This window comes from Pithys albifrons, chromosome 8 (assembly GCF_047495875.1).
Source record: "Pithys albifrons albifrons isolate INPA30051 chromosome 8, PitAlb_v1, whole genome shotgun sequence".
Lineage (NCBI taxonomy): Eukaryota > Metazoa > Chordata > Aves > Passeriformes > Thamnophilidae > Pithys > Pithys albifrons.
This window is the reverse complement of record NC_092465.1, coordinates 2533992-2561417: the sequence shown is the minus strand read 5'-3', so window position 1 is coordinate 2561417 and position 27426 is coordinate 2533992. Positions and strand designations below refer to the sequence as shown.

General features: G+C 50.8%; 1 protein-coding gene across 2 annotated transcripts in view; it reads left to right on the top strand.

Moving 5' to 3' along the window:
* Nucleotides 1-4341: 4341 nt before the first annotated feature.
* The window catches only part of ACVR2A (activin A receptor type 2A), a 60659-nt gene continuing 37574 nt past the window's right edge, over nucleotides 4342-27426 (top strand). For both annotated transcript variants that reach the window (XM_071561919.1, XM_071561916.1), the window contains exon 1: nucleotides 4342-6729. In XM_071561919.1, the coding sequence (XP_071418020.1) occupies nucleotides 6675-6729 (55 nt within the window). In that variant the 5' untranslated portion in view covers nucleotides 4342-6674. The remainder of the gene's footprint in view (nucleotides 6730-27426) is intronic.

Below are 27426 nucleotides of genomic sequence, written 5' to 3'. Positions count from 1 at the left end.
TCAAGTCCAAACCTTGGTCCAACTCTAGTCCCTTTACTAGATCATGGCACTCAGTGCCACGGCCAATCTGTGTTTAAAAACCTCCAGGGATGGGGAATCCACCCCCTCTCTGGGCAGCCCATTCCAATGCCTGAGCACTCTCTCTGCAAAGAATTTCTTTCTCATCTCCAACTTCAATTTCCCCTGGCAGAGCTTGAGCCCATCGTGCCCCCTCGTCCTATTGCTGAGTGCCTGGGAGAAGAGACCAACCCCCACCTGGCCAGAACTTCCCTTCAGGCAGTTCCAGACAGTGCTGAGGTCACCTCTGAGCCTCCTCTTCTCCAGGCTGAACACCCCCAGCTCCCTCAGCCTCTCCCCACAGCACTTGTGCTCCACTCCCTTCTCCAGCCTCGTTGCTCTTCTCAGCTGGGTGGGAAGAGACCTCTGAGATCATCAAGTCCAACCCTTGATCCAACCCCACTGTGATCACTCTGGCACTGAGTGCCCTGGGCTGGTGATCACAGTGGGGTTGGAAAAGACATGGTGGATTCTCTGCCCCTGGAGGTGTTTAAGAGGACACTCAGTGCCACATCCAGTCCCTTCTCCAGCCTCGTTGCTCTTCTCTGGCCCCGCTCCAGCCCCTCAATCTCTTTCCTCAACTGAGGGGCCCAGAACTGAACACAACACTCAAGGTGTGTTTGCGTGGGGATTTGTGTGCTGATTCAGTGCAGAGTGTGTGAATAGCCAAAAATCCTCAATTTCTCTCCCCCTGCTCCAAAGAGAAAAAATGAGACATTGCTGGCTTTTAATTCTCCTCATTATCCCCTAAAAGGAAAGTTATATTTGTGCTGCCTCTAGGCAAAGAACCATCCCACATGAGCAAAAGACTGGGAGCGAAGATCACATCCCTTTCCACTCACTGCTGCTCCTCCTGCTCTCCACAGATGCTCAAGTCCCTGACACTGTGTCTTCAGAGCTCAGATGTCACAGCAAACGATTCATTAAAAATGCATAGACAGATTGATCTTGGGAGAGGGAGGGGGGGAAATCTGGAGTTTAAGGCGAAAGGAAAATAGAAATGAAGAGCCGAAAGGTGAAAAAGGGAAACACCCCCAAAATTCGCATGAGAAAGATGTTTAAAAATAAAGAGGAGACAGCAACTGTGCTGACATTTAATGTGTCTGCTTGGGATAAAACTCATCCTTTTACGAGCAATAAAACAACAGCCTAGCCCAAAGCCCTCCAAGCATTTTGCTTCAAGTACCTCATAAAAATGGTTGGCTGGTTCTCCTGAGGTCTGTACAGTATTTGCACCAAACCACCTTTTTCCCCCTCTTTTTTAAAATGTAATTAAATGGGAACAAATCCCTAATGCGGGTGATCCCAGTCAGCAGCACTCACCCTGACTCACAGAGCACTGGCCACACTCCTCAAAACTGGGAAGGAAAAGGGTTTGATGAAGCTCCACTCAGGATTCCTGTGGTCCTGTGAGTGTGTTTGTAATAGTTCCTGGGTGGCCAGAGGGATTTACTCTGCTGAAGGAATCCTGCAAGAAAAAAACACCCCTGCCTGAGGATAATGAGACACCTCCTCACCGTGACATCCATGCAAATGGTGCTGTATAGGTGACATATTTATTCCATTTTTATTAGGAAAAAAGGGTAAAATACGAGTATGGGCCATAATTTACATTCTGTAGGTTAAAAAAACCCTAAGCCAAATACCTACAATGGGAAATGCATATATATATATATATTATATTCACAAACACACTAGCAATATTTTTAGCTATAATTTCCTGCTCATGTGGCAACATGACCAGAGTTTTGAAGCAGCTGAGCCAAGTGAAAACACAACCTGCAGAACAGGTCACGTTTAAATATTCTGCTATTGAAGAATATTAAAAACTACAGATTAAGTAGGAGTGTTGTAACACTTAACATTAATTAACGCTTGTAAATCACTCTGAAATACGTGGATAAAAGGTGGCATAAAAGGTGTTGCCACATGTCTTGATGCTTCTAGAGCTGCACAAGCCCTGACATCTTGTTTTGTGTTCGGGGTGTTTCAAATCATAAAAAATACAGTCACTGGATGAATTTAGTGCTGGGAAGTGTTGGAGCATGGCAGAGAAACACCAAGGATGCCCTGATTAAGACCTCAAGTAGACAGCTCGATGTAGATAGACTGAAATAGAGGAATTTCTTGGGGTCTGAGTCCTGGTGGGTGCCCAGGTCCAGTTCCTGAACACTGAGCTGTGAATTAGCACAGCTTGGCAATGTTACTCAACCTTGACTTGGCTGTGGATTCACACAAATGAATTACATGTAATATTCCTTCCAGTCCAGTACCACCCTGTAAAAACTTGGAATATGCCATCAGGCAGTTTGAAAATGGATCTGGAATCACCCAGTACCTACCTGGGGTTAGTGAACAGCATAACCAGTTCCCAGAGAACTTGGCACTTGTTGCTCCTGCAATTACAGGCCTTTATAGAAATTAAAGGCCAGCACCAAGGCCCTTATGCTTTCCCACATGGATCTCTAGATCTAAGAGCCATGTCCTCCTTTTTATCCAGAGACAAATCATGTCATTTTCTGGCATCCATTTAAAAGAAGTGTAGGGAGTGACACCAAACTCAGGAAGGCAGAGAACCAGCGTCCCTACGGGGGATGATTTAGTGCCAACTGTTCTGTGTAGAGGGACACAAAGCACCACTGAAACACACGTTTCCCAAAAGGTGAGAAGGCTGCAAATGATCCATCCCTGCTGCTCTCACCCTCTCCTATCCCCAACCCAGCCCATGTGCTGTTTTATGCCCACTTTCTGGGTTGGTTCTGCCCTCCTCTGTTACACGATGATGTGCTTGTGTCGGGAGCATCACAGAATCACAGAATCACAGAATGGATTGGGTTGGAAAAGAACTCCAAGATCATCAAGTCCAACCCTTGGGCCAACTCCAGTCCCTTTACCAGATCATGGCACTCAGTGCCATGGCCAAGCTCAGTTGAAAAACCTCCAGGGATGGGGAATCCACCCCGTCTCTGGGCAGCCCATTCCAATCCCTGAGCACTCTCTCTGCAAAGAATTTCCTTCTCATCTCATCTCCAACTTCAATTTCCCCTGGCAGAGCTTGAGCCCATCGTGCCCCCTTGTCCTATTGCTGAGTGTCTGGGAGAAGAGACCAACCCCCACCTTGCCAGAACTTCCCTTCAGGGACTCTCCCACTCCACATAAACTCCAAGGGACAGACAATGACAGGGAACAGTTTGTTGTGATCCAGGGGGAGGCTGAGGGAGATGCCAGCACTGGGAAGGAGGGCCAGAGTGCCAGCAGAGAGCCCTGTCCTTCGGGATGGCAGCGCAGGGAATCAGTGACCTGCTCCTGGCATGCTGGGAGGCACAAACACCTTTCCTGTGCCATCCTGGGGGACAGGGCCATGGAACACCCTGGTGGCTTCCAGTGCCTGGGGGAGTCTGACAGAGCTGGAGAGGGAGTGGGGACAAGGCATGGAGGGACAGGACATAGGGAATGTCCTTGTGGAAAGGAGGGTAAAAGGCTGGAGAGGGACTTGGGACAAGGCATGGAGTGACAGGATACAGGGAATGGCTTTCCAGTGCCAGAGGGCAGGTTAGGTGGGATATTGGGAAGGAATTGGTGGCTGGGACGGTGGGCGGGCCCTAGCACAGGTTGGGCAGAGAAGCTGTGGCTGCCCCTGGATCCCTGGGAGTGTCCAAAGCCAGGCTGGAGCCACCTTGGCTGGTGGGAGGTGTCCCTATCCATGGCTGGGGGGGGGGACTGGGTGGGATTTAATGCCCATTTCAACTAAACCATTCTGTGCCTGATTTCACACTGTGGCACCACCAATGGCCCTGAGGATCGTTGCCCACAGCAGGGCCCGCCACAGCCGTGTCTGCCACCAGGGTCCCGCGTGGGGCATTTCCAGGGCCATTTTCCGCCCGGGTGGGGGCGAGGTGGAGGCCAGGCCATCACCGACCCCAGTGGCCGCACCCCAAAGCCTCACACCGCGTGCCCCAGCCGGGTCGGCAGCGTTGTGGGGCGCGGAGTAGCCCGCCTAAGCCCCCGATACGGCAGGAGAGCGCCGCGAAGGGCACTCGCCCCCCGGTAGGGCCGAGGCGGAGCGGGACGAGCGCCCGGACCGGCCGCGCCCTGAGGGGAGGGCAGGGCGGGCGGGAGCGCGCCCGGGAGCGACGCGCGCGCGCCCTGAGGGGCGGGGCCGGCGTGCGGGAGCGCGCCCCGCCCCGCAGCCGATAGGCGGAGCAAGTGCGGGAGGGCGGGGCTTATCGAGCAATACCGCGTTGCTATTGGCCAGCTCAGCTGTCAATCCCCGGCGGCCGCCGCGGCCGCGGGGAAGGAGGGGGAGGCGGAGAGGAAACAAAAACAATCGGCCGCGCGCCGCCATCTTGGGCCGGTTCTCCGCACGCCACTCGGGTGAATGGGTAGATATGAGATTACCACGGCGGAGCAGCGGCAGCGAGGCACCCACGGCTGTTCCGCGCTGCCAGCCGCGCTCGGCGGCCTCTAGGCACGGCCGGCACCGCCCGGAGAGAACCCCCCGGCTCGTCCTTTCCGCCTCGCCAGCGCCGAAGCTGCACTGTTGGAGGGACAAAGTTGGGCTGAGCCGCGCTGCTGCCGCCGCCGCCCGCTTGCCCGGGCCGCTGGGCCGGCCTCAGAGTTAGGGGCGAGCGGGGCAGCGCTGCCCGCCGCGCCGTGAGGGAGGCACGGGGCTCTGCCTGCCCGCCCTGCCCCGCGCCCCGCCGGGCACACGGAGAACGGGCAGGAGGAGAAGGAAGAGAAAAAAAAAGGCGAGAAGTGGATCGAGCTCGGAGCGGGGTGGGTTTTGTGGGGTGTGTGTGTGAGCGGCGGCGGGGCGGCGAGGAGGGGATGTGGCTGTGAGGAGCCTGGATCCATCCCGGACCTGTGAGGAGCGAGGCGAGCCTGGATCCATCCCGGACCTGTGAGGAGCGAGGCGAGCCTGGATCCATCCCGGACCTGTGAGGAGCGAGGCGAGCCTGGATCCATCCCGGCCCCTGCATCCCTCCCGGACCCGTGAATCCTGCATCCATCCCAGCCCCTGGATCCATCCCGGACCCGTGAATCCTGCATCCACCCCGGACCGTGAATCCTGCATCCATCCCAGCGCCTGGATCCATCCCGAACCTGTGAGGAGCGAGGCGAGCCTGGATCCATCCTGGCCCCTGCATCTCTCCCGGACCGTGAATCCTGCGCCCATCCTGGACCGTGAATCCTGCACCTCTCCCGGACCGTGAATCCTGCATCCATCCCAGCCCCTGGATCCATCCCGGACCCGTGAATCCTGCATCCATCCCAGCCCCTGGATCCATCCCGGACCCGTGAATCCTGCATCCATCCCAGCCCCTGGATCCATCCCGGACCCGTGAATCCTGCATCCATCCCAGCCCCTGGATCCTTCCCGGACCCGTGAATCCTGCATCCATCCCAGCCCCTGGATCCATCCCGGACCCGTGAATCCTGCATCCATCCCAGCCCCTGGATCCATCCCAGCCCCTGGATCCATTCCTGCCCCGTGAATCCTGCATCCATCCCAGCCCCTGGATCCATCCCGGACCCGTGAATCCTGCATCATCCATCTATCCATCCCCAGCCCCCGAGAGGCACAGCTCCCCTCGTCCCTTCCAAAGAATCCCGGCTCTCCTGGAAGCTCGGCACTCCAGCAAGGATTTGCCACAAAGAACACACCACCCTCCTCCCCAGCGCCTGGATACTGCATTCTGATTTTTAATTTTATTTTAATTTTTTTCCCACCCCTCTCCCCAGTCGCTCTCGTGTGTTTAAAAACCAAATATAGCCTCTTGCGGGGGGAGGGGATGGAGATCTCCTAGAAGAATTGGGAATCTTGCTGGGATTCGGGAGCGCTGGAGGAGGACGGGGAGATGCGCTGGTGTCGCTGCCTGCCCAAGGACTAAAGATTTGCCGCTTCCCGGGGGTCGCTTTGGTACCAAACTGTTCTTTCCCCTCCTCTCCCTGCGCGAAATCTCTCGGCGTTATCCAAGAAAACCCACGTGTAGCTGCTGGTCGGGTTTTAAGGCAGTTTGTTGGGGTGTTTTTGCATCGAGGAACTGACAAAACTTGGCGCCGAGGTTTGGAACTGGAATGGAGCTGCTTTTCTCCCAAACACTACGAGGGGTGTGAGAGGGGAGGCAGGACCAGACCATCGCCTGGACTGATCCCGACCCGACCCCCCGCATCGCACCCACGAGGGATGATCCTGCGCGGCGCCTGATGTGGAAAACACTCGGAGACTCAGAGACTTCGGCGTGTCCAGCAGCTTAATTCTTGACTTATCTTCTTGTTTTCTTTTTTTTTTCTTTAAAGTGGATTCGTAGCATTACTTTTATGAATTGAATTTTGCCACCGTTTGTACAGAAGCCAAATGACACATGTGTTTTGAAACACGGTTCCAAATATATTTATCCCTCCCTCAACCCGGATTTTCTCTAGAAAGAGCCGCGGGGAGGTCGTCAAGTGTCTAAAAAACCCCGATTTTAGTGTTTTATGAACACTACCTGCTGCAGAAATGTTGCTATAAATTGCTTTATAACTGTTCAGCAAGAAGGGAGATTTTTCCAGCTTGCAGGACGCAGGAAACTGGATACTTAAAAGTCACTTAAATGTTTTAACAGCGTTGGAAAATGGGAGCTGCTACTAAGTTGGCGTTCGCTGTTTTTCTTATCTCTTGTTCATCAGGTAAGTGAATGTTCTTGGATCTGTTGCTTTAAACGCGAGGGTTTTGGGGTCAGCGCTTGAAAGCTTGGGCTGATTCGGTATAAATTAGGATAAATCTGATTTTTTTCAGGTGGCAAATGTTTTACTGCAAAGGCACAAGCTTTTTTCGTGTTTTTTCTTAAAAATATATACCGGGAGCAGTTGAAGCAGGCGCAGCGCTTGGGTTTCAGCTCAGTTGTGTGGAATAAATGTGGAGATATAACCACCTAGTGACAAATAAGTAATCTGGCAGTGCAGTCGCTGGCGTTGGACGGCGTGGTTTTAAATAAGAATTACCCAGCTGAAATGCTCTTCCACTTCGGTTTGATCTCTTACTCTGAACTAATCACTGGTGAACGTCGCACTTCGTTAATGCTTCATTAATTTAGGATAGGTGCTGCTCGGAAAGCCTGAGCTCGTCCTTTAGTGACAGCGAGGGGTGGGATGTACTGACAGAACTGCGGTGAAAAGCCAGACTTTCAGGTTCTAAACAATAATTTGTAACCCTTTGCGTTTCGCTATTCAACATGTAGTGCGAAAAGTGCTGATTTTCTGTTTAAAACAGCAAAATTTGAGTTCCAAACCCAGGTCCGGGGGAGTGCGAGGATTTCCCCACGCTTCTTTTCCAGGAGGAAAATTGTTCGGGCAGCAACCAGTGGTTGGGCAACTGTTGGTCCAGTTCTTGGAGCTCCATGAGGCTCCCAAAAACCCTGCTGGGAGCTGTGCGAGGATCTGACACTGGTTTACAAGCGTGCCTGGCTCTCTCTGCTTGCACTTCAATTTCGATGTAATTCAGTGTACCCGGTGATCTTTGTCGGCTTTTCGCGTCCTCGCAGGGTGTGCACAGACACTCGTGTTTATCACAGGGGGACAAGATAAACAGTGGTAAAGGGACTGGAGTTGGACCAAGGATTGGACTTGATGATCTCGGGGGTCTTTCCCAACCCAATCCATTCTATGATTCTATGATTCTAACTTGATAAACTTGTTTACCACAGGGGACAGGGCCATGGAACACTCTGGTGCCTGGAGGAGCCCACCAGAGATGGAGAGAGACTCGGGACAAGGCATGAAGGGACAGGACACAGGGAATGGCTGTGAAAGCCACCAGAGCAGAGCTCAGCTCAGGGAGAAAGAAGAACCAGAGCCCTGCCCTGACGCCCTTTGCAATCTCAGGGCTCTGAGGTGCTGGGTTTTGCTGAACAGGACGTTTTGCTGTGGTTACTAAATGGCTTAGTCTAGTCTGGTGTCTGTAGTGGTATCGATCCGTTCCGTGAGCGCTGAATGTGCCGGGGGATGGATGGAAGTGCCGCCAGAATAAACCCCAAACCCTCCCTGATCCAATCAGCACAGCGGGTTGAGGACAGCCAGGAGGTTCCTGGGGGGCTGGAAGATTTGTCTTGCAGAGGAAAATGTCTTTGGTCTTTCCCCAGTATCTTATCTTTAAGTTGAGCAACATTCCTGAAGGGAAGTTCTGGCCAGGTGGGGGTTGGTCTCTTCTCCCAGGCACTCAGCAATAGGACAAGGGGGCACGATGGGCTCAAGCTCTGCCAGGGGAAATTGAAGTTGGAGATCAGAAAGAAATTCTTTGCAGAGAGAGTGCTCAGGCATTGGAATGGGCTGCCCAGAGAGGGGGTGGATTCCCCATCCCTGGAGGTTTTTCAACTGAGCTTGGCCGTGGCACTGAGTGCCATGATCTGGTAAAGGGACTGGAGTTGGACCAAGGATTGGACTTGATGATCTCAGAGGGCTTTTCCAACCCAATCCATTCTAGGATTCTGTGATTCTATGGATGCGGCACTGAGTGAGAATCCACCATGTCTTGATCCAACCCTACTGTGATCACCAGCCCAGGGCACTCTGTGCCCTGGGCTGGTGATCACAGTGGGATTGGATCAAGGGTTGGACTTGTTGATCTCAGAGGTCTTTTCCAACCCAAACCATTCCATGATTCTGTGATTCCTCTTAATTCAGGGATATGTTTTGTAGAGAAACTTTCCCCCCCTAACACTTTTTGAAGGACTTGGTGCCATCTGCTCTCCATGTCTGTCTCCCTTCCACTTCCAAGACCCTTTTGCCCAGAGCACAGAATAGTGAGTTCTATTGACTTTACATATCACACGTATTAAAAATAAAGGTTCAGCAACAAAAAAACACCCCTACTTTTAGCATTTCTTCCTCAGGTTGTCCTTGGTAAGGTAAAAATAATGTTTCTCTTGCCTGTGAAGAATTAATCTTTGCTAAATGAGCAGGAAACAGCACCCCGGACTGCTTCTCATGTTAATGACATTGTTTCGGTGGTTGTTCCAGTATTACACATTAAGTGTTCCGGTACTTAACAATTATTAAACTATTTTCTACTCGCCTAAAATTTCAGAATGTCTGCAGTCCTCCTGTAGGTCTGAAAGTAAATAAATTCAACAGCAAACTGTTGTTTTTATGACGGAAATTACAAGACGATTTAAGATCTTAAGCATGAAGTGCAGGTATTTGTATGAGTGGTGTGACTTCACTTTAAACCCCTCCCCGACGAATCGGCTCTAACATCATCTTAAGTTCCTTTGCCGGTCTTTAGTCTGAAAATAAGGCTGTCCAGGGTATATATTTAAGAATATTGGCAGTGGTTGAGGAAACCCTGGAGTTCAGGTGTGGAGATCCCTGGTTTTTTGCCTCTCTCCGGTGTCTCTCCAGCTCCTCCCAGCCTGTTTGGGTGTTGGTTTGCTGTTATTTGTTAATTTATTTTTATATACAGCTATTTGCTGTAGATGTTTACATAGCCAATTAATACCCCTGTTCTTTAAATAGGTGAAAACGTTGTGGTTTTTCGCTGCGTGGTGGGTGTGGAAGAGCTCCTTGGGTTCAAAGCAATTTTATTTTACAATCTGTAAACTGCTGGATGAACCCCTGTAAATGTGCTGGGAACCGACAGGAATTTCCAGTGGATCTAATCATCTTTGCGAAGGGAGGCAAAATATTTCCCCATTCTCAGTAAGATATTGGAAAAAGAGCATCTGTGTTGTTATTAGGCTCTAAAATATTTGGAGATGCTCGGCTCGAAGTGGGTGTTGGTTCGCACCCGTTTGTAGCAATCCAAGAGGAGGAGATGGATGCACATTAACCAAACATGAAAACAAAGTGCCCGGGTCAAGGTTCTCCTCCTGCCCTCTCAGACGCTTCTTAGATAAACCTTTGTGTGCTTTTCATTTAATAAGGAACAGAAGATCCTGAAGTAATAATAAAATAGCTCTGAACGAGCTTCCCCGCCTGTCCTGTGGGCGAGGCAAAGTTGGAGGTGAGCTCAGCAAGAAAAATAGCAACAAAACCAGCTCGTTCATCAAAGAAGGTGCTCCTTAGATATTTATCTGTGTTCTCCCCTCCCCCGAGGAAGTCTGGTTGTGTTCTCTGGGTTTGGGGGTTGCTCAGTTGCTCCCTGACATTTCAGGAACAGAGAATGTGTGTTTTCATCATTTTCTGTGATTTTTGGGGCACGAACCCTGCACAGCTCAAAGTGTGGAAGACCTTGAAGCAGTGGATTGTTTTCAGTCAGTCTTTTCTGGGTGCTGTAGTTCAGCATCTCGTGTTTCCTTTTGTCACTCTTAAGCTCCTTATTTCCCTAAACATCGTTTCTTTTCTTCTGAGCTCCCTGCTCTGCCTTTGGTACCTGGGTGGTCCATCAGAAAAGTAGTTCTGCAGCTCCAAGCCTTACGGGGGACTAGACCTATATTTTTTACAGCTCATTTAAATTAAAATCGTGCCAAAAATCACCTAAGCAGAACAACCCACATCAGAAAAGCCTCGGTCCTCTCTATTTCTCCCAATGCCCGATCACTCTAAAGCCACTCACCAGGTCTGCAGTAACTGTGCTGAAGGAAATGGCATGGCAAAGAGACCTTTGTAGCTGAAGGAGCATTTTCATTGCATGGAGAAGGTTTTATTCTCTGATTTTTAGTTTATTCTCCTGTCTCACACTGCTTATTTTCAGGTAAATGATTTTTTTAAATTCTCTTTTTTTGCACCCCCAAAAAATCCAGCTAGAACTTCCAAGCCCAAGATCCTGCATTGACTTCAGACCCTGAATGTCCGGGTGTTCTGAAGGAATTGGAGGGAGGCAGGAGACACTTTCCTCTTTGATTTTACTGGTGTAACTTTTATTTCTGAGCAGCCCTTCCCTTATGGGTTCGGTAGCCCTTGAAAACCCTGCCGGAGGTTGGGAGTGTTTGTGGAATTGTCTCTGTGCTTGGACTCTCATCCCTTCACTGCACAGGCAGGGCAATAAACCACTTCAGATTAGAGCTGCTTTGCAAGTAAAATCCTGCTCCAGATTCCCATTTTTTTATCACAGTGTTCACTTTTTTATATTAAATTTGCTCTCAGTGGGCAGTACCAGCCCTGCTGATGCTGCTGTTGAGAGCAGGACTTGCAAACCTCCTTCATTCCTTTTTCCAAGCACAGATCCCTCCGTGTAGGGCTGGATGTTATAACATCCCAGGGCCAAAAGCTGTTAACTATTGCTGGGCAGTCTGTTAATGCTTAACAGTGACAAACCCTGAGCAAAGAGCTTGTGCACTATTAGAACATGTGAGCATCGTTCTGGTGAACTCTGCAAATGTTCAGGAGTTTATTTGCATATCTGCCCTTCACACACAGGTCCTTTCTTGTAGATAAAGCTGAAATAAGTTTGCCCTCACGTGCTGGATGCTGTGAGTTGGTGGGCAGGTGTTCTGTGCCAGGGGAAGGCTGTTTTCTGCTCCATGGGGGTGCACGAAGATAATTGCTGTTCTCGTGGATAATAATTTTCAGCTGGTTTTAATGGAGACCATTTGAATGCCATTTTTTTCATTTTTTTTCCTTTTTTTCTCCCCCAACCTTTCTGGAATTTGGGGGCAGAATTCCTTAAGTGATGAGTTTGGCTGATTTGCAAATGAGGATAAACAAATAACTGTTTTCTTCTCTGTTCAAACACGTTATTTTTTTGTCATATCATAAGTTCTAGGTAGGGGGAAAAATAACAGTAACTCCAATGTTTTTCTTTCTACTGATTCTCCTTCCAACCTTCTACACTTGTAGGTTTTACAGGCTGTGAAAAGGGAGAGGTTGACAAGGAATGATTGTGCAAGAGATCTCTTGGTGAGGGGGAGATGCATTTCCAGCACTTAATTAACCAAAAGCAGATTAATGCAAATGCCTGCCTGAGCTGGTTGGTAACATCCATGGGCTGTTAGCTCTCTGATGTTGCTGAAAATGAGAACTCTTTAAAAAGATCAAGAAAATTACGGATTTTACAGCCAAGTTCTTGTGCTATGAAATCTTAATGTGTTTTTGTTGCCTTGGTGCTTGAAATTCGGCGCATCTTCTTTCCTGTTATTTCCATATGGAAATTGAAGTGTCTTTGGGTGCCACTGACTTTGTGGCATCTCTTGTCTTCTCTGCCTACACTGTCTGTGTGGTGGGGGAGGTTTTTGCTTGGAAAGTTTGGGACTGTGGTGCCAAACTGCAGGGCATTTTCAGGCTTAATCCCACAGAAAATGGATATTTACTGCCCTGTTGTTTGCATTGCATGGCTCTGTGGCTGAGAATCCCAAAGGTACTTTGGGTGCATCAAATCCTTCTGTTGTTGGTGGAAAGGGAGCAGAGAAGGGTTTATCCATTGCAGGAATTATTGTCATGGATTCACAGCGAGGGGAGCCTTGATGAGAAGGGTTTCCTCTGAGTTTCCTGGCTAAAGTTGTAGCTGGAAACAAGAAAAACAGACAATTCACTTACTAACTGGAGGCATAAACCTTTGGGTGTGTGATTAGAGGTGTTAGAAAAACCCTTGGAAATGAGGGAAGGATTTGTGGGAGTACCAATTCTCCCTGCAGCTGGAATAGCACTGGTGGTGTTGGGGTGGGATCAGCTCGGGCTGGGTGTGCAGGTGTCAGTCCTGCTTTGTGCCAACACTGACCAGAGGTGGGTACAAACCCCTCCCTTTTTCCTAAAGGAGTTCAGTGACAGAAAGTGCCTTTACCTTCCCTTTCTTCTGTTGGAGAGCGCTCCCAAATTAATTAATCCCATTTTCCGGCTCGCAGGACAGTGGCCTTTACCTCTCTGCCACTGGAGCTTCCTTTGTGAGGGTTCTCCTAATGAATCCGCTGGGATTCCTTTCATGGAGAAACCTCCTCATGGAGCAAATGAGCGAGGGACACACTGGCAATTGTGTCGGTGCCAGCGAAGGGCCGAGCGGCGGCTGCGCATCCCGAAATCCTGGTGCCTTTGCAGGCTGGCAGGGGGGCACAGGAGCCTGGGGGTGATGCCAGCTCGGGGTTCCATTGGGCTCTGAGGGTAACAGTCCTGGTGTCTTTGCAGCCTGGCAGGGGGGCACAGGAGCCTGGGGTGTGATGCCAGCTCGGGGTTCCATTGGGCTCTGAGGGTAACAGTCCTGGTGTCTTTGCAGCCTGGCAGGGGGGCACAGGAGCCTGGGGGTGATGCCAGCTCGGTGTTCCACCACTGAGCTTTGAGGGTAACACAGTTCTGGTCCCTTTGCCGAGTGGCACAGGAGCCTGGGGTGTGATGCCAGCTCAGGGTTCCATTGGGCTCTGAGGGTAACAGTCCTGGTGCCTTTACAGGCTGGCAGGGGGGCACAGGAGCCTGGGGGGTGATGCCAGCTCGGGGTTCACTGGGCTTTCAGGGTAACACAGTTCTGGTCCCTTTGCCGAGTGGCACAGGAGCCTGGGGTGTGATGCCAGCTCGGGGTTCCATTGGGCTCTGAGGGTAACACAGTCCTGGTGCCTTTGCAGGCTGGCAGGGGGCACAGGAGCCCTGGGGTGTGATGCCAGCTCGGTGTTCCACCACTGAGCTTTGAGGGTAACACAGTCCTGGTGCCTTTGGAGCCACAGGAGCCTGGTGTGTGATGCCAGCTTGGTGTTCTCTTGGGCACTGAGGGTAACACCGTCCTGGTGCCTTTGCAGGCTGGCAGGGGGGCACAGGAGTCTGGGGTGTGATGCCAGCTCGGGGTTCCATTGGGCTCTGAGGGTAACAGTCCTGGTGTCTTTGCAGCCTGGCAGGGGGGCACAGGAGCCTGGGGTGTGATGCCAGCTCGGGGTTCCATTGGGCTCTGAGGGTAACACCGTCCTGGTGCCTTTGCAGGCTGGCAGGGGGGCACAGGAGCCTGGGGTGTGATGCCAGCTCGGGGTTCCATTGGGCTCTGAGGGTAACAGTCCTGGTGTCTTTGCAGCCTGGCAGGGGGGCACAGGAGCCTGGGGTGTGATGCCAGCTCGGGGTTCCACCACTGAGCTTTGAGGGTAGCAAAGTCCTGGTGTCTTTGCAGTCACAAGAGCCCTGGGGTGTGATGCCAGCTCAGTGTTCCCCTGGGCTCTGAGGGTAACAGTCCTGGTGCCTTTGCAGGCTGGCAGGGGGGCACAGGAGCCTGGGGTGTGATGCCAGCTCAGTGTTCCCCTGGACTCTGAGGGTAACTCAGTCCTGGTGTTTTTGCAGCCACGGGAGCCTGGGGTGTGATGCCAGCTTGGTGTTCCCACTGGGCTTTCAGGATAACACAGTCTTGGTGCCTTTGCAGAGTGGCAGGGGGGCACAGGAGCCCTGGTGTGATGCCAGCTCAGTGTTCCCCTGGGCTCTGAGGGTAAATGAATTGTTGCCCAGTTCTAAAAACCCCTTTGTGGAAGTGCTGGTGTTCCTGGTTAAATCAGAGCAGGGTAATCTCTCTCAATCAGGATCAGAGGCAGCCCCAAACTCTAATTATGTCAGTGTTTTTCCTGAGTTACTCACCAAGGCAGTTTGTTGGGAACTGTTAAACTCCACTGGCATTGCCCTCCTGTGGGACTGACCTCCTCAGCTGGCACATGATGTTGAAATGATTGGAATGGCTACATATCACCCTTTGAGATTCCTTATTTTGTTAGGATCAAATTGGTGGTTTTAAGGATTTGTGGGAAGCTGTAATTAGGTGGTAATTTCATTCAAAATGCTGCAACCTGAATGTAATTAAAAGCAGCAAACTCCTGTATACTCTTGACTATGATGGGCATGTGAGAAATGCCAAGATGCATTTCTCTGCTTTTCTAACTCTTTAATTACGTGAGGGAAACGTTGCCTGTAGTCAGTGAATTGGGCTGAAGGAATAGATAATGAAAGAAGAATGTGGAATATTTCTCAAATTCTTCTGTTTTCTGGACTTTGAGATAATCATCAACCAAACTGAAACTGAGAAAATGAACATTGTGTTTTGCATTTACAGCAAAATTGAATATGGGAGTTACAATATGATGTAGGGATTGATGTCTGCTCTGGTTTTGGTTTATGTCCAAGTGAGGCTTTTCTCCCAGTTGGAACATTCCCTGTCTCTGGAATTGTGGCAGCAAATGAGTTAAGTTTGGTGGTTTAATTCTGTTCATTGACACCATTTAAAGCTGGTACCTGATGAGTTACTTAAGACATTTCATCTGAGGGTTTGTTTTCAGAAAATGTCTGCATAATTATTTTGAAAATAAGAGTCTGTATAGCTGGGAATTGTGTTGCTTTTGCTGTAGCTTTGCCTCTTTGTGTGCCCTCCATTCCTGAATGGGATGCAGTCCCTGTCCTGTCACTTCACCAGAAAAAGGATTAGTTTTTCTAACTGAAATGGCAAAGGTCCTTGTTGGCAGATGGACTTTTAAAACTGGATGCTGCATCCATCCTTTTTTAGAAATGCAGGAGGGAGAAAGTGGTCAGAAACATTTAGGATGTTGTTTGTGTATTTTCTGACAGATACCAAACTTTTTATGAGGGAGGGTAAGTCAACATGCAGGGGGTTTGTTTCATTTTGTTTGTTTTGGAAATTGTTTGTTTTGGAAATTGATTGTTTTTCTGGAAAAAAAGTGGAAAGGGATAAAGGGACGTGGCACTGAGTGCCATGATCTGGTAAAGGGACTGGAGTTGGACCAAGGGTTGGACTTGATGATCTCGGAGGGCTTTTCCAACCCAATCCATTCTATGATTCTGTGAAAGCAACTCAGTGATTGTAATTTTTCATCTGCTTGCCATGGATGTGAAGGCTGTTTAGAATGATCTGGGCTGGTCTGTGTGGGGTGTTTGTGCCCTGGCAGCGTGGGGAGGCTGCAGAGGGAGCACAGACTCCCAACACAGCCCTGGCACTGCTGCAGCCTGTGCCAAGCAGTGTCTGATGGGCTGCACCAACCCGGTCTGAGGGCAGAGCAGAGGGGGCAGTGCCAGGAGGCAGCTCTGGCAGCCCCAGCCAGCATTTTTCTGCAGCTTCAGCACTTCAGCATTCCCTCTGTGCTGCCTGAGAGCCTGCAGTGTGTGCCATGGGCATGCTGGGACACACTGGCATGGGCTGTGCTGGGAACCTGCAGTGTGTGCCATGGCTGTGCTGGAACCTGCAGTGTGTGCCATGGCTGTGCTGGGACACACTGGCATGGGCTGTGCTGGGAACCTGCAGTGTGTGCCATGGCTGTGCTGGAACCTGCAGTGTGTGCCATGGCTGTGTTGGGACACACTGGCATGGGCTGTGCTGGAACCTGCAGTGTGTGCCATGGGCATGCTGGGACACACTGGCATGGGCTGTGCTGGGAACCTGCAGTGCATGCCATGGGCATGCTGGGACACACTGGCATGGGCTGTGCTGGAAGCTGCAGTGTGTGCCATGGCTGTGCTGGGACACACTGGCATGGGCTGTGCTGGGTGGCAGCCCAGCTGCTCTGGGAAACTGCCCACTGACAGAAGAGCAGCCTCAAACCCAAACCCCAACCAGCAAAAGCTGCCCCTCATCACCTGCTTGGGGTCCAGAGTGACCCCCTCAAACCCAAACCCAACCAGCAAAAGCTGCCCCTCATCACCTGCTTGGGGTCCAGAGTGACCCCATCACCTGGAGCCATGACCAGGTGCTGTGGGGAATGGGTATCTGGGATAGCTGTTGAGATCTGCAGTGCAGAGGCAGAACTCGAAAGGGAAAAATTATCTACTTCATGTTTAAAGCTGATGTCTGTTTTAGATGAGCCTTGAAAGTTTGGATGCAGGATCAAACTTTCATCTTTAAGTCTGGTTTTTGATGTCTCTCCACAATAAGGTCTCCGAATACAAGTGGGACTGTCCTGTTTGAGGTTCCTCAGCAGTGGAGTGTCCAGCAAAGCCCCAGGTCCCTCTCACTCACAGGGCAGTGCCCAGCAAAGCCCCAGGTCCCTCTCACTCACAGGGCAGTGCCCAGCAAAGCCCCAGGTCCCTCTCACTCACAGGGCAGTGCCCAGCAAAGCCCCAGGTCCCTCTCACTCACAGGGCAGTGCCCAGCAAAGCCCCAGGTCCCTCTCACTCACAGGGCAGTGCCCAGCAAAGCCCCAGGTCCCTCTCACTCACAGGGCAGTGCCCAGCAAAGCCCCAGGTCCCTCTCACTCACAGGGCAGTGCCCAGCAAAGCCCCAGGTCCCTCTCACTCACAGGGCAGTGCCCAGCAAAGCCCCAGGTCCCTCTCACTCACAGGGCAGTGCCCAGCAAAGCCCCAGGTCCCTCTCACTCACAGGGCAGTGCCCAGCAAAGCCCCAGGTCCCTCTCACAGGGCAGTGCCCAGCAAAACCCCAGATCCCTCTCACAGAGCAGTGCCCAGCAAAGCCCCAGGTTCCTCTCACTCACAGGGCAGTGCCCAGCAAAACCCCAGATCCCTCTCACAGAGCAGTGCCCAGCAAAGCCCCAGGTCCCTCTCACAGGGCAGTGCCCAGCAAAGCCCCAGGTCCCTCTCACAGAGCAGTGCCCAGCAAAGCCCCAGGTCCCTCTCACAGAGCAGTGCCCAGCAAAGCCCCAGGTCCCTCTCACTCACAGAGCAGTGCCCAGCAAAGCCCCAGGTCCCTCTCACAGAGCAGTGCCCAGCAAAGCCCCAGGTCCCTCTCACAGAGCAGTGCCCAGCAAAGCCCCAGGTCCCTCTCACTCACAGGGCAGTGCCCAGCAAAGCCCCAGGTCCCTCTCACTCACAGAGCAGTGCCCAGCAAAGCCCCAGGTCCCTCTCACAGGGCAGTGCCCAGCAAAGCCCCAGGTCCCTCTCACTCACAGGGCAGTGCCCAGCAAAGCCCCAGGTCCCTCTCACAGGGCAGTGCCCAGCAAAGCCCCAGGTTCCTCTCACAGGGCAGTGCCCAGCAAAGCCCCAGGTCCCTCTCACTCACAGGGCAGTGCCCAGCAAAGCTCCAGGTTTTTTAAAGCTTTTTTCTTTTTGTATCTGAGGCCTGACCTTATTTTTTCAGGTCCAGAGTTCTTATCTCCTGCAGATAACACTAATCTCCAGTCTTTAAATACTGCCTATATCATCACAATGGTCTTAATTCTCTCAGCTGTGTTTTGAATACCTGGATTTCAGTATCAAGGAGTTGAAATCTGATCCCTTTTTCAAAGCTATTTTTAAACATCACCAATCACTTTAACAAGCTTTCTACCATGAAGAACTGTTTCCTTCTAGGAATTTCCACCTAAACAGGGAAGTGGTTTCATTTTGTTGTTGAGTTACAGTGTTAAGTGTAGGAGACAAAATTAAACTTTGCAGTACCTGTTAATTTTAGACATTTTTGCTGGTGTTTGTCAGCAGAGGGTACAGAAAGTTCTCTTCAGCTCACAGCAATTACATGATGGAAGAGTTTTCTTTAAATATTGCCATGTTTCAGGGTTGGAAAACACTTTGGTTGTGGAAGTTACAAAATAACAAACAATTGTTCGAATTATTGTATTGTTTGTATTAAACTAATTATTTATTTTTTATCACTTCTGTTTTAAAAGTAGCATAGAAAAGACCACTGGTTTAATAGTTTAATTCTCTGATCTTTAATTTTCAAAAGGGTCTGGTCTGCAAGTTGTCCCTGGGCAAGATGGAATTTCCTTAAATTTAACACAAAGCCTGTCAAAAAAATTATTTTAAATGGCTTTTAAAAAAGTTAATGACCTGATTGTGTTTTATTTAAGTTCAGGTTGTGTCACTGGGTGGGGACAGACCCCAACAAATTAAGCCTCACCCAACCTGGCCCACTCAGAATAATCCCATAGAGGTATTAAAAACAAAACGTGGAACCAGCAATCATTTGTGAGAAGCTGATTTAAAACCACAAGATGGTTTTGTTTCCATTCCTCCCCCAAACTCAGCATTTACCAACACTCTGGGAAACCCCCTGTGAAAAAAACGAATTGTTTGGTGAAAGTTTTGTGTTCCTGTTCTTTGAAAAAGTCCTGAATCACTTCCTGTTAGGTCAGAGGCTTTCAGGGAAGTCGAAGTGCTGGGGTCCAGCTTTTCATTCCATTGGAGGAGCAGTGGATCCCTCATGGAAAATCCTTTTGCTCCATTGTGCAGCTGTACTTTTCCAGTGGCTTAAAACCATTGGGATGGATGACAAATAAAAGCCAAATTAATTTTTTAGAGCCTCGTTTGCCAGAATATTTCTCGGAAATTTAATAATCCCAGAATTGTTTCCCTCAGTGTTATTATAAATATTATGGTGTTGGAAGCTCTTCCATTCCAAGTGAGGACGTGAGAGAAGAGGTGAATGACCAATTTCCATTTCTTAATGGGAAGAGTGAAAAAAAATGTGTGTTGGAATTCAGTTTGGATAAACTTCTGGGGTATTTGTATGCTGATGAAGTGTGTTCTGGGAGAGCTTCAGCTGACCATCTGAGCTCTCCTCCACCGTCTGAGCTCTCCTTCGTCTGAGCTCTCCTCCATCATCTGAGGTCTCCTCCTTCGTCTGAGCTCTCCTCCTTCGTCTGAGCTCTCCTCCTTCATCTGAGCTCTCCTCCTTCATCTGAGCTCTCCTCCACCGTCTGAGCTCTCCTCCACCGTCTGAGCTCTCCTCCACCATCTGAGCTCTCCTCCACCATCTGAGCTCTCCTCCTTCATCTGAGCTCTCCTCCACCGTCTGAGCTCTCCTCCACCGTCTGAGCTCTCCTCCACCGTCTGAGCTCTCCTCCACCGTCTGAGCTCTCCTCCACCGTCTGAGCTCTCCTCCACCGTCTGAGCTCTCCTCCACCGTCTGAGCTCTCCTCCACCGTCTGAGCTCTCCTCCACCGTCTGAGCTCTCCTCCACCGTCTGAGCTCTCCTCCACCGTCTGAGCTCTCCTCCTTCATCTGAGCTCTCCTCCTTCATCTGAGCTCTCCTCCACCGTCTGAGCTCTCCTCCACCGTCTGAGCTCCTCCTCCACCGTCTGAGCTCCTCCTCCACCGTCTGAGCTCCTCCTCCGCCGTCTGAGCTCCTCCTCCGCCGTCTGAGCTCTCCTCCGCCGTCTGAGCTCTCCCTGCGCCGTCTGAGCTCTCCCTGCGCCGTCTGAGCTCTCCCTGCGCCGTCTGAGCTCTCCCTGCGCCGTCTGAGCTCTCCCTGCGCCGTCTGAGCTCTCCCTGCGCCGTCTGAGCTCTCCCTGCGCCGTCTGAGCTCTCCCTGCGCCGTCTGAGCTTTCCTCCTTCACCGTCTGAGCTCTCCTCCTTCACCGTCTGAGCTCTCCTCCTTCACCGTCTGAGCTCTCCTCCTTCACCGTCTGAGCTCTCCTCCTTCACCGTCTGAGCTCTCCTCCTTCACCGTCTGAGCTCTCCTCCTTCACCGTCTGAACTCTCCTCCACCGTCTGAGCTCTCCTCCTTCATCTGAGCTCTCCTCCTTCATCTGAGCTCTCCCTGCGCCGTCCGAGCTCTCCCTGCGCCGTCCGAGCTCTCCCTGCGCCGTCTGAGCTCTCCTCCCCACTGCATTCCTTCTCTCCAGTACAACATTTTCCCAAGGGAAGCTCATTTGCAGCCTCAGTGCATGTTGGAGAAAGCCATTATTCCAGCAGGGACTGGCACATTCCCCCTGCAGCAGCTCCTGGACTTTGCTGGGAGCTCTTGGAACATTCCCAGTAACCTGCAGAATCCTTGGGGATAACGAACAAGCACGTGGCGGGTTTGATTCTTCGGATATTCCAGCAGCAAAAGTCACTTGGAAGCAGAAGGTTCTGTAGGGAAAATGTTCCAGAACTGAGCCCACAGTGTGGTTTTTAAGTGTTCAGGCAGCTTCAGAAATCCACTTAATTGCCTCCTGCTTGTCCAGAGGGTGGTTTCAGTTGTAGGGTGTGTAAGAAAAAGTGGCCAGAGAACAGGGAGACTGAGAGTTCCCTTTTCTGTGTCCTCTTCCTCAGCCACATCCCCACTTGGGGATGACGACACACTTCACTCTGGGTCAGTCTCGTGCTGCCTGACTTTGGGCTGGGCTAGTTCCACTTGCCAGAGCAGCAGAAGGGCCTTGGGAAAACAGGAAGGGGCTCTCTGCAGGATCATAGAATCGTAGAATGGATTGGGTTGGAAAAGACCTCAGAGATCAGCACGTCCAACCCTTGATCCAACCCCACTGTGATCACCAGCCCAGGGCACAGAGTAGGGTTGGATCAAGACGTGGTGGATTCTCACTCAGTGCCACATCCACAGAATCATGGAATGGATTAGGTTGGAAAAGACCTCCAAGATCATCAAGTCCAACCCTTGGGCCAACTCCAGTCCCTTTACCAGATCATGGCACTCAGTGCCATGGCCAAGCTCAGCTGAAAAACCTCCAGGGATGGGGAATCCACCCCCTCTCTGGGCAGCCCATTCCAATCCCTGAGCACTCTCTCTGCAAAGAATTTCTTTCTGCTCTCCAACTTCAATTTCCCCTGGCAGAGCTTGAGCCCATCGTGCCCCCTTGTCCTATTGCTGAGTGCCTGGGAGAAGAGACCAACCCCCAGCTGGCCAGAACTTCCCTTCAGGCAGTTCCAGACAGTGCTGAGGTCACCTCTGAGCCTCCTCTTCTCCAGGCTGAACACCCCCAGCTCCCTCAGCCTCTCCCCACAGCACTTGTGCTCCAGTCCCTTCTCCAGCCTCGTTGCTCTTCTCAGTTGGGTTGGAAGAGACCTCCGAGATCATCAAGTCCAACCCTTGATCCAACCCCACTGTGATCACTCTGGCACTGAGTGCCCTGGGCTGGTGATCACAGTGGGGTTGGATCAAGACATGGTGGATTCTCACTCAGTGCCACATCCATAGAATCACAGAATCATGAAATGGATTGGGTTGGAAAAGACCTCCAAGATCATCAAGTCCAACCCTTGGGCCAACTCCAGTCCCTTTACCAGATCATGGCACTCAGTGCCACGGCCAAGCTCAGCTGAAAAACCTCCAGGGATGGGGAATCCACCCCCTCTCTGGGCAGCCCATTCCAATGCCTGAGCACTCTCTCTGCAAAGAATTTTTTTCTGCTCTCCAACTTCAATTTCCCCTGGTAGAGCTTGAGCCCATCGTGCCCCCTTGTCCTGTTGCTGAGTGGATGAAGTGAGGGAGGAGTTGGGTTCAAAGAGGTGGGTGCAGTGAGGATGGCAGTGAGTCTGCAGGGATTGTCCTGGGAAGGGAATTATCAATGGAAAAGGACACAGTGTTGGTGAGTGGAGCTGTTCTCTGCATGTGTTGGGTAAGAACAGGGAAACGACAGTTAATCATCTTTTTTTAATAACCTGTATCTCTAAAAGGAACTTGTTTGCCTTTTTCACTTTTTTCTGAGGTTTTCAGTGTGTGCCTTTTCTCACAGGATTTTGTTTTCTTCCCTTGCTTTTTAAATATATTCATGTTGTTGCCTAGAGTTGGGGCTGCCCCATCCCTGGGAGTGTCCAAGGCCAGGTTGGAATGGCTTGGAGTGACCTGGGATAGTGGGAAGTGTCCCTGCCCATGGCAGGGGGTGGCACTGGATGGGCTTTGAGGTCCTTCCCAACCCAAACCATTCTGTGACTCAAAGGAATAGGTGATAAAATTCACATTTCTCTCCCAGGTTCTCTGGTGTCAGTGAGGTGGGAATTAAAAAGGAGATTCACAGACACAATCACAGAAAGGCTGATACAACAGGCTGTAAAATCCAGTTACATCCCAAGTTTTGGAAAGCATTTTGGAAAGACTGTTTGCGACGTAATCTTAGCAGCATCTAATTTATGTTACTCAAATTTTAACTGCAAGTTTTCCTGGAGACCTGCTCTGAGCAGGTTGGCAGAAAACTTTATGCAAAACCTCTGGCAAAATTCTGATCCAGGCAGAGAACAGGCAGCACTGCAAAGCAGAGGCCTAAATGTGCATTGATTTTCCTTTCTTCCCACCTTCCTTCTAGCAAGGCTGTTTATTCCTGGGATCCACATCCTGGGAGCATAATGTTCCTTTCTTATTTACCTTTATATTCAGCCCAACAAAACCTCCACCCCACCTGCCAGTCCCCAAAAAGGGTTGCTGGAGGAGTCTTTTGGAGTTTCAGGAACTAGAGTGTCTTATGGAGAAGTCTGGAAAGTTCTGGAGGCAAGATGAGATAATGGCAGTGGAAGCAAAGAGCTAAGTTTGGTCTCATGCTCTTCCCATCCCTTTCCAAGCAAATCCAAATAATTATTATCCAGAAAGTGCATTACTTCTTTTTGCTCAGCTAGTCCCCAGCCAGCCTGGCACTTGGGAAAAAAGAGCAGGAAGAGCCCTGGTGGGATTGATGTGGCTGCCAGAGGGAGCCTGAGGCAGATGGAAGTGAGTGGCTGGAATTCCCTGGTCAGATGATGTTCAGCCCCTGGGAATCGAACTGCTCTGGGGCTGACAAGGTCCTTGGAGTCTGGGCCCACCCTTGGGAGCTGCTGAGCCTCCACACAAAAAGCTTTTATATGGAATTCCCAGTAGCTGCCTTGTCCTGGGGAGAGATCTCTTCTCTAGGAGTCCTTAAAAACCTCCTTGGTGATTTGGGTGGATGCCCTGAAGGATGGGAAGGATGGGCTGGATGGAGGCTCCGAGTCTCAAACTGAGTTCTGTGGGCAGGAGCTCTGTGTGAGCTCCGTGTTCCCTCCTGAGGTGCCCAGGGCACTGCCAGGCCTGAATTGCTGCTCTGCCTGCACAGGGATCCCACAGTTCAGGGCATTGCCAATCTTGGGATCTCTGTGTAAATAACACTCTGCTTAAATAAACACTGGGAGGGCACACTAAGGCAGCTGGAATGTTCCAGGCACCTTGAGTGCCCGGCGTTGCTGCTGGGGCAGGGCAGGGAACAGGCTCCTGGTTTCCAGGGAAGGTTTTATTATGAGGAAGGTGGCTCAGAACAGCCTGGGATTCCTTGTGTGGTCTCCATAACTCCAATCCTGCTGTTCTGGTAGGGTGGTACAAACCACTCCTCAGGTTGAGTCACTGTTTGGCCACTGATTTACCAAAGAAGTTGGTGTGTGGAGTGTCTGGAGGTAATCAGTGTCCTGGGGAAAAAAACCCAACAAAACCATCTCCAAAACAAACAGAAATCCCCCCAAAACAAACCACAACATAAAAAGCAGACAATTTGAATCCTCATTTTTAAGGGCTGTTCTCCTGTGGATTTCAGCCATGCAGCTTTTTGTGTTCACATTTAAATACTCACTGAGTACTGCAGGAAAAACACCTGGAACAGGCAAGGCAGGAGAATTCTCCCATCAATTTTGTGCTGCTCTTGTGGAGCTATGGTGGCCTGGACTGGCAGGAGAATTTATTGGAGTGGCTTCCTGAGCTGTGACAGGAGGAACTCCTGTTGGTGTGGGAGCACAAGAGCTTCCCACCAAAGAGCAGGAGCAGCCCTTAAACTGCTCTTTGTGCTTTCTGGGTAAGATGCTCCAAGTAGAACTTTGGAAGTTCTCCTGAGAAAGAACATGGAGATCAGTGACTGGCTTAGAGAAAACAAAGGCCTAGAAATGCACCATCATTCTGTCCATTACCTTAATGCCCAAAATCTTATTTTCCTGGTAAAGAAATCCATTGTTTTGGATGTTGATTTTTTTCTCCTCCCAATAACTCGGCATAGAAGTCCCATATGAGCTCATATATAACTAAAAGTAAACAGCTTGAAATCTGCTGAGTTCTTTTTCTGTTCTGTGTCCGAAGAATTCCAAGCATGAGACTTGGAGGGTTTGACTTCTGAGCATCTTTTAAATCAGGTTGGGAATTTGAAGTGAATAACCCCAGATACTGCTGAGTGCCTGTAATTTCTCCATCCCAATCCACTCCAACGTCCTACCTCGGTCTGATAACCACAGAAATGTATTTAGAGATGGTTTGGGGGCTGAATACCTTGATAACTTGTCTTCTCTTCCTGCTCAGCCTGGCCAGCTGCTTCACATCAAACCCTCTGCAATGATTGATGAAGGTACTTTAAGCAGAAAAAGTACATTTACTAATGATAGGTAATTAAACTGTGGAACTCACTGTTTCAGAACATGAGGAAATAAAAAATCATCTCGCAGATGGACAAATTCAAGGGGGATAGTTTGTTCAGAGGTGATTAAACTTGCTCTGGATGGAACTTCCAGCTCAAATAATTCCCGATTTCCTGAATGCTCCTGCCAAAAGCCTCCAGTTCAACCTACAGTTCCTGTTGCCTGATGCCTTTGAAACATTCTCCTCAAAAAGGGTATTTTGGATGAAAATTAGGCCAACCTTCTGTGTTTATGCTGAGCTGGCAGCTTAATACCAGAGTGCTTCACAACCAGCAGATCAAAATGTCTTTGAGCACATTTGTTTCCTCTTCCAAACAGGACAACAGTGGGAGGCTCAGCCCTTGTGCTGAGGAATTCTGTGTGTTGTTGGGGGGGCAGCATTCCAGGTGGCCTTTCCCTGGACTGTGTGTGAGATTCCTGCTGCAGGGAGAGGTTCCTGCCTCCCTGGGGCGGGTTCCACACCAGCTGTGTGTGTGGCACTGGGCAGGCAGCTGGCTCAGCACGGGCTGTGCTGGGCAAAGTCCACCGTGCCCTGCTTGCCCCTGGGGTTTCAATTGCAGCCCATGGTGGGGTTGGGGTTCTGTCTCAGAGCCCCCTAAGGGCTCTGTGGGGTGTGGAGGGGTTGGATGAGGCAACTCTGGGCAGGAAGGTCTGTGCTGGGTTCCCACAAGTGCTGGGTGGTGAATCTGCCCCTCTGAGTCCGTCTCATGGTCCCAGGCAGGGTTAATGTCTGACTTCTCCTCCCACCCTGTGGCATCTGTGTCAGCAGATTCCGTGTGATGATTCCGTGTGACGTGCTGGCTTGGCTGGCTCCTCCTGGTGACTTTAGGCACAGTGGCAGTGCAGGAACAGAACCATAGAATCACAGAATGGATTGGGTTGGAAAAGACCTCCGAGATCAGCAAGTCCAACCCTTGATCCAATCCCACTGTGATCACCAGCCCAGGGCACTAAGTGCCCTGGGCTGGTGATCACAGTGGGGTTGGATCAAGACATGGTGGATTCTCACTCAGTGCCACATCCATAGAATCACAGAATCACAGAATGGATTGGGCTGGAAAAGACCTCCAAGATCATCAAGTCCAACCCTTGGGCCAACTCCAGTCCCTTTACCAGATCATGGCACTCAGTGCCACGGCCAAGCTCAGCTGAAAAACCTCCAGGGATGGGGAATCCACCCCCTCTCTGGGCAGCCCATTCCAATCCCTGAGCACTCTCTCTGCAAAGAATTTCTTTCTCATCTCCAACTTCAGTTTCCCCTGGCAGAGCTTGAGCCCATCGTGCCCCCTTGTCCTATTGCTGAGTGCCTGGGAGAAGAGACCAACCCCCACCTGGCCAGAACTTCCCTTCAGGCAGTTCCAGACAGTGCTGAGGTCACCTCTGAGCCTCCTCTTCTCCAGGCTGAACACCCCCAGCTCCCTCAGCCTCTCCCCACAGCACTTGTGCTCCAGTCCCTTCTCCAGCCTCGTTGCTCTTCTCTGGCCCCGCTCCAGCCCCTCAAGCTCTTTCCTCAACTGAGGGGCCCAGAACTGAACACAACACTCAAGGTGTGGCCTCCCCAACACAGAGTACAGGGGAAGGCACAGATAGGAGCTGATCCAAAGTGACTATCCTGTCTTCCTTCCAGTTGCTTTGATGCCTTGAGTCCTTCTGCTTCTGCTGCTTCTTTATCAGCAGTGATAAAAAGCAAACTAGTTGGTGTGTGATTTCTACTCCTGTGCTCAGGTACACATTTCTCCCAGGCACTCAGCAATAGGACAAGGGGGCACAATGGGCTCAAGCTCTGCCAGGGGAAATTGAAGTTGGAGAGCAGAAAGAAATTCTTTGCAGAGAGAGTGCTCAGGGATTGGAATGGGCTGCCCAGAGAGGGGGTGGATTCCCCATCCCTGGAGGTTTTTCAGCTGAGCTTGGCCGTGGCACTGAGTGCCATGATCTGGTAAAGGGACTGGAGCTGGCCCAAGGGTTGGACTTGATGATCTCGGAGGTCTTTTTCAACCCAATCCATTCCATGATTCTGTGATTTCTTTTCCCTGGTATTGAGAGTTAGGCATTGATAACTTTTGGGTTAAAATCCTGGATTTCTGGTTTCCTCACCCAGAAAACTGATGGTTGGGAGGTTTGTTCATCTCTTACACCATGAGCTGGCACAGAACTCAGTGAGGAGCTGCTTTCTCAAAGCCTTTGTTGGCACAGGGTAGTGCAGGTTACTCTGATTTTCCAGAATGCTGTGAAATCCTGAACTCTGCATAATTATTACCAGCCCCTGGTACAGTCCATGAAGAGATCCTTGGCCTCTTCCTGCCTGTGCAGGGTGTGGAATGCTGTTCCTCAGGAATGCTGCACCGTTGTGTCCAACCACATCCCTCCTGCCCTGGCTTAAGGGACAGAATGGGAAGTTCAGTCACTTTGTGCTTAGCAGAGATTGGCATTAATAGGCAGAACTGTAACTTCAGTTTCTCTTCTGTAATCTTCTGTGCAGCTTAGCTG